Source organism: Rutidosis leptorrhynchoides, chromosome 2 (genome assembly GCF_046630445.1).
Source record: "Rutidosis leptorrhynchoides isolate AG116_Rl617_1_P2 chromosome 2, CSIRO_AGI_Rlap_v1, whole genome shotgun sequence".
NCBI classification, from domain to species: domain Eukaryota; kingdom Viridiplantae; phylum Streptophyta; class Magnoliopsida; order Asterales; family Asteraceae; genus Rutidosis; species Rutidosis leptorrhynchoides.
Window position 1 is genome coordinate 314,686,471 of NC_092334.1, and position 6,763 is coordinate 314,693,233.

Here is a 6,763-nt window from a genome sequence, read left to right on the forward strand (position 1 = left end):
ATAAACAATCAAACAGTTCAAATGTGTAAAAAAAAAAAAAAAAAATCTTGTTTAAACAAAAGTAAGAGACATTTGAGGCTAAGAGATAGAGCAAGAAGAAAGTGATTTTCCAGTCCAAATCAGTAACTTCCACCTTCACTCCTTTTAGTGGTTTAACAGCCACCATCCCTAAATCTTATCCATACCTCTAAAACAATGAGATTATCTTTTGTGATCATAACTAAAATATAAGTAGTTACTAAAAAAATGACAAGGAAAATGACACGTAAAATAATACTTGTTTGACCATAGTAAAATGCAGTTCCTACAATGGGCAATAGGTTAGCAAGTAAGCTTATTGGCATATATATGAGTTAAATAATGGTGAGTTTGGAGCATGACGATTCCAAACCAATAGGTAGAGGAATGAGTTGTCAAGAAAGCTCGATCTTTTAAATAACGCAATGCTTTAATTTGGCATTCGAATCACAATATAAACCAATCAAATATCTAATCCGTTTCAGTTCCAACCTGACCATGAACCAAAGCACCCTCATTGGTTCGATACTACATGCACTTCAGATGTTAAAACTAATGGCAATTATAATGAACTAACGTCAAGATAAGCAGAAGAAAGTCAAAAAACATTAGTATAAATGAATATATGATTTCATGCAAGACATAAATTACAATTTAGCATGTACGTGCTACTTGGTATGCATTTGTTATGATTTAGATCAAGTTTCAAAAATTCAATCAAAATTTTACATGGAAATGAAGTAATTCACGCCCTAAAAGGGCATTTGCTTGTATGAAAGAGCACGAATGATATTAGCAGCATATGATTATAGAGTGGAGGAAGTCTCAGATTTGTTAATGTCGCCATCCCGAGGTGGAGGTGGAGGTGCAGGTAATGATGGGGAAGAGACTGATGCGTGATAAGACTAAGATACAAGTTGAGCGAGTGCTGTAATTGCACCACCTACAAATTTTATTCAATCAAAAAGAGTAATTGAGTTGATAAATACTGTAACACATAAGAGAGAAGAAAAAGAGGAAGGCACATTTGCACATGTTGATAAGACTATACTACGTACATAAGAGAGACTAACATGCCAATCCTGCACATGCTGATGAGAAAACTATCACCAGGGGGGGCTGCATAAGAATTTTCAGCCACCAGAAGAAATGAATTCAAGATGAACATCAAGAAAAGACACAATTGCATCAGAAATATAAACAGACGGATTTTATTTTTTATTTATACAAATAATTTGGATGAAAACAGTTTCTGGTAACCTAGCTTGGCATGTTATGACCCATACAAAAATTTTCCTGCAACCCAACTCATCCATGATCCCGTCCATTTTACCACCTCCAATTTATGGAATTTATCTGCTCCTTGAATGGTAGAAATTTCAAGCTAATACTCTGTAAATTTAGATGCATACTAAATGACAAATCCTACATTACTCAATGGAAGTGAGTGCCTGCCAAAACTGTGGACTTAGAAACTTACACCAATCAAAAAATGCAACCACATTGTCCCTTTCACCCGCCTTTGAACAACCGGCACACGAAGAAAAACAATGAATAATACTTTGCAATGAATGTTAGATCATCCAAAATTTTATCGCGTTACATTTGAAGGCTAAATTCCTGGCAAAGCATGTATAGTCTTGCGAAATAATGGCTACTTAATGTGACAAATACAAACTGACTAATAATGCATCACATACCTAGATTGAGTCCATAAAATGCGTTTGACACACCACCAACAGCAGACCCAATCTAAGTTATCAGAAAGATGAATGAAATAAAACCATATTATAATGACAAGAAAAAGAAATATAAAATATATATATATATATATATGGAAGTTGCTGTCAAGAAATATGGAACTTTCTCTAACCAAAATAAAAATCACATTTACATTGATTTTTTTACATTACTTGCTTATTTTTAATACAAAAAATATGATTGCTCTCTTCTCCATTATTACAAAGGAAAACCTGATAGACGAACGTTACCACTTACCATAGAAAAGCTATCTCTACTAAGGGGTCCAACGGTCCAATTACTGGTTTCCTGCCATCAACCAGATATATCAACAATAATAGATGGCCAAAAAATATATATATATACATTTCAGCAATCTTCCGAAATCCATGATCATAATTAATAATTTTAGTACAATTTGTGAAATCATATAGCACTTAAGAGACAATAGTTTGATTCAATTCCCAATCGCACTTCCAAACTGCCTACTGTCTGTATTAATCAAAGTCGTAACAAATTTATTTATGGTTTATATACTAAATCGACCTCTACATCCTACAAACGAACTTCGATATCATTATGAATAATCACAAATTATAAAAGCATATAAAGTAAAACATAATAGCAATAATTAATGAGTGATGAATTATATAATATGATCATTATCATTATTGAATGTACACAAACAGAAAGATACCGAAATCTTGTCGGCAAGCTGAGCAAGTCCAGAAAAAACTTGAACCGTTGTCACTACACACCTTGAATCACCACCATAACTACTTCCATTTTCCAAAACATCAATAACCATTGCTGCTAAATCATGTTCACTTTCATGACTAAATACACCACCCAACATCCGACCACGACCACCACCACCACCACCACCGGACTCACTACCGCCCATCATTAACCAGAGGTCCCCAGTTGCTGCGCAGACTCTAAAATCCATACTCCGGCACCGGGCACCCCCAAACTAATCTCAATTAACTATATTCAAAAATTCAAAATTTAATCATTTAAACATATAGAAAACATCCCTCCTTTTTCTAATAACCCTATAACACAAGTATTAGCTTTTACAAAAGTAGAGGCGAAAGGTAAAATCATCACCCATATAACTTATCCAGATAATCCTTAAACTTTGACTTCAGTTGTTCCCGTTTCAACTTAAGAGCCGCGGTGACTAACCCAGATTCAGGAGTCCATGGATCTGGCATCAGCTTTATCTTAGCAGGTGTTTCAAACTTGTCTAACTTTGCATCTTTTGCTACCTGCAAATGATAGTTCTATTAGATCATGCAATTCCCTCCTTATTCAAACAACTAATTAACCACTTTTTTAAATACAAAGTCAGTAGGGAAATGAGTCAGAATGGGTTTGGCTCAAAATAAGTTATTTTAATGTGGGTCAAATGGGCTAAGCTGGGCCGAGCAAGCAGACTGCAAAGCACAAAAAAACTGTATCCATATCAAAATTTTGTTAAAGATGATTATAAGCAAATGTGTCTGTTTTGAAATATAAGAACGCTATAATATGATTTGAAACAAAATTATATTTAGACCTTATGTTTTGAAATAGGGTCTTTAACTATAATATGGTTTAGACCAAAATTATGTTTGGTTCAATAGTTTGATTTACGATTAATGGTATCTTGCCCATTTCTGAAGAAATTTACTATAGCCCAAAAGTTCACTTTGCCTCCATTGATCATTTTCTAATTTCGTTCGCAAAATAAAGATAAAAATATTATTATAAAGTTGAGAAAATGGTTTAGAGTGAAAAGCTGAGGTTGGAATGTTACTAAGTCAATCATATTTAATTGACCCACAGCTGGAAGAATTCTGATTGACGACCCATTTGGTGATACTTGAACTACAATCATGGAAATTTTTTCAATGTCACAAACACAGAGAAAAAAAGAAAAAAAAAATGATATGAATATGAATGTAGATACAAAAAATAAAATAAAAAACCAATTACAGGTGGAGGTTGAAGGACTCAGGCTTCTGTTGAATTAAATGGACAAACTGCAGAACCATGGGAGTCGCTATAACAAAAAGATCTTTAAACCATGTACCAAATTCTATATATATAACTGAACCTCCATGGGTAGATATGTTGGTTTTGCATCAGTGTCAGCTTGGATTGCAGGGATGAATGGATATTTTAGGGTGACGTTGTACTTTTCCCGAAAGTAATTCACAACCAATATGGTGCTCCCATCAACAGGAAATCTGCAATTTCACACGGGTCGGGTCGGGTCGGGTCAAAATGGGTGTGTGACTCAAAATCCTTAAAAATCCAACTTTGAAACACACAGCTTAATTGAAGTGATAAAAACAAGTGAAGTAAAAGCTTACGTGAGCTGGTTGGCAGTGTGCTGCTTTAAGTTCTGAAATTTGTAGGTTCTTTTGTAATAAGCCCCAATATAAACTTCGACCCTTACACCTTTCAACACCTTTTCACCTGCGATTAGAAACGCAAAAGGTTACTATTTGTTATAAACCATGCAGTATTTGTTATAAACCATGCAGTATTTGTTATATACCATGCATAAAAAGTTACTATTATATACATGATAAACGGCACCCGAATTCTATCTTGATCTGACAGTGGCCTAGTTACATCTTTGCCAAGGTACTCCATAACAAAATCAGACACCATAGTCTTACTGAAAAATGCCCATGCAGCCATATCTGCTCAACAAAACATAGTGTATTGTGTATACTATTAAAAATATATTAAAATAAGTAACAGTAAGAACTCTTATTACTAACTTATGAAGCAGTATCTCTCAAAACCACATCAAGAGATAGTTTCTTGAGGATTATCGCGACCTCTACCGTTTAAAAACCGTCTTAAATGATCAAACTCTTTTTTAGCAGCAAACTTTATGTTGACTTAATAATCACAAGTTCTACAGATTTAACATAGCACAACATAATAAGTACTGTTGTATTAAATACAAAATATCTGACATACATTCATGAAGATATTAGTAAATAGAATGGCAAAGTGTATATACCCATCTTCATTATCAGGGACAGTAACAACTAATTCTTTGGACGCTAAAGGTGGTGATCCAGCAGCAAATGCGCTCTTTTTACCATCATAAGCCAACCACCGATTACCCATGTGTGAAGTCACGTACTTCTCAGTCAAACATTTTAATATAGCTCGGCATTTGGATTTTGAGATCACTTCAGAGGTAATTGTCACCTATAAAAAACTCACACTATTTAAAATTTAAATTCAAATGAACTTGTCCTACACTCCTACCTGATGTTATAGTCGATCGTATGAACCCTAAATTAAAAAGATAAATCGTAATCGACATACTTGAAGATCATGGTGAACAAATCAATTTCATAGAAGCAACAAATCAAAATATACAAAATTGAATGTTGATCGAATGCATTTAAACACTGACTCAGTAAATTGAATGTTTGACATGTTATGATTTAAAGTTGTTTATGTATAGCCCATTATACATATAGTTATAAACCAATAAATCAATGAGACTCGTTGTTAGTATACTCTTTCTCAACAATAAGCTAAAAAAAATACATATAATAAATTAAAAAGGTTACATTTAAATATGATCATGTATCATGTATGTATTGAAACAAGACCTCAATTAGTGTTTTGTCAACTGTAAGTTTGTTCAAGGTGAGTGCCAGTTTTGTCACTACGCAAAATATCCATTCCCACCATTTATTTGATGGTTGTCATTCTTTTGGTGATAGCACCTTGCTCTGATAACTTCAATACAAAGTATTGAATCTAACAGGCGAACACACCTGCGATGAAAATCAGACGACTAAACCCTTTTCATTCAATGGTTCAATAATATCAACTCTATAAATAGAGTTCACCTAACAACTTTTATAGAGCTCACCCAACAACTGAAACTGAAACCAAGTAAACAATATATAAACAAAAACATCAAACCATTTTCATTCTTGGGTTGTTGAATCAATGTGTCCAGTATCTTATAAGGGTTAACATTATTTAACCATTGTATTAAATTAAGCAGACAAATCACATGTTAAATAAATCATTGGAATTTCTATTTCTAAAACTCATGAAAACAAAAACCAATACCGAATATCCTACCTTAATTACTACAAAAAGTCTAGGAACTTGACTTATAATGGAATGATTTCAAAATTCAAAATAAAAAAATTAATACCTTCACATACAAAGTAATTCATGAACGAGAAGTCATCATGATAATCCTAAATGTATTTGGTAAATATCACGAACGAAATCATCATGTTGTAAATAACGAATCAAGTTTGTAAATTATCATAATCAAAGAAATTTAGGAACCCTATTCAAAATTTATAAGAGGTGTAAGTCGTAATCGGAGATTAAATTGAGTGGAAATCTTAAGCGTCGATTGAAATTACCTAAAAGCACCAGTTTGATAAATTTCCAATCCGAAGAACTGCTATGCATCGATATGGTCTTCCATCGATTGTTATTTTTTGCGATAGAAACGAATGGGAATTAAACTACCAACAACAACATGATGTGGTGCACGATTGTTGGGGTTCACGATCTAGCCAATTTTAGGCGAAAAGGCAACCCTTGGATGATCCGTAAAAAACAAAGATAATTGAATTAGGGTTTACGACACTGTAGTTTTAATTTGATTTCTCCCGTGTTTTTTTTTTATTATTAGAAAAGCTGTATTTTAGGAACGAGTGTTTTTAAAATTGATTTATTAGCTAATATTTTTAGTGAATGATTAAGGATCGTTGGATTAAGGGATATTGTAATGTAATTTTCTAATCTAATGGTAATTAAGGGGGTTTTGAAAATAATTATTAGTTAATCGAGACTCTCTTTTAATGTATATAGTGATAGTGATAATGAAAATCGATTAAAAATAAACAAATTAAGGGCATTTGTCTTTGCCTTTACGGTTCTTCATGTCACGATAGCAAGGACACTGGGCCTTACTAACAAATGGACCTGAAGGAACACATCCATTGCATTT

The 6,763-nt window shown here is 33.2% G+C and overlaps 1 protein-coding gene across 10 annotated transcripts; it reads right to left on the minus strand.

Moving 5' to 3' along the window:
* Nucleotides 1-694: 694 nt before the first annotated feature.
* LOC139891846 (uncharacterized) lies at nucleotides 695-6,417 on the minus strand. 10 transcript variants are annotated; one of them, XM_071874867.1, is made up of 12 exons: nucleotides 6,171-6,417; nucleotides 5,391-5,558; nucleotides 4,784-4,977; nucleotides 4,536-4,675; nucleotides 4,348-4,454; nucleotides 4,119-4,224; nucleotides 3,739-3,992; nucleotides 2,456-3,029; nucleotides 2,017-2,067; nucleotides 1,719-1,770; nucleotides 1,077-1,137; nucleotides 695-961 (listed from the first exon to the last, which is right to left on the minus strand). In XM_071874867.1, the coding sequence occupies exons 8-12, from the start codon at nucleotides 2,705-2,707 to the stop codon at nucleotides 853-855; spliced, it is 525 nt and encodes a 174-aa protein (XP_071730968.1). In that variant the 5' UTR covers nucleotides 2,708-3,029; nucleotides 3,739-3,992; nucleotides 4,119-4,224; nucleotides 4,348-4,454; nucleotides 4,536-4,675; nucleotides 4,784-4,977; nucleotides 5,391-5,558; nucleotides 6,171-6,417; the 3' UTR covers nucleotides 695-852. The 10 variants fall into 10 exon arrangements, with proteins under 10 accessions (XP_071730968.1, XP_071730969.1, XP_071730965.1 ...); XM_071874868.1 differs by having other exon boundaries at nucleotides 4,532-4,675; XM_071874864.1 differs by having other exon boundaries at nucleotides 2,456-2,745; nucleotides 2,869-3,029; nucleotides 4,348-4,675.
* Nucleotides 6,418-6,763: the final 346 nt, after the last annotated feature.

Coding starts and splice junctions, on each gene's coding strand:
- LOC139891846 (XM_071874863.1), bottom strand. CDS start 2,707: ATGGATTTTAGAGTCTGCGCAGCAACTGGGGACCTCTGGTTAATGATG. Junction 1,138..1,718: donor ATTTTATGGACTCAATCTAG/GTATGTGATGCA, acceptor ATTCTTATGCAG/CCCCCCCTGGTGATAGTTTT. Junction 962..1,076: donor GGCATGTTAGTCTCTCTTAT/GTACGTAGTATA, acceptor TAAAATTTGTAG/GTGGTGCAATTACAGCACTC.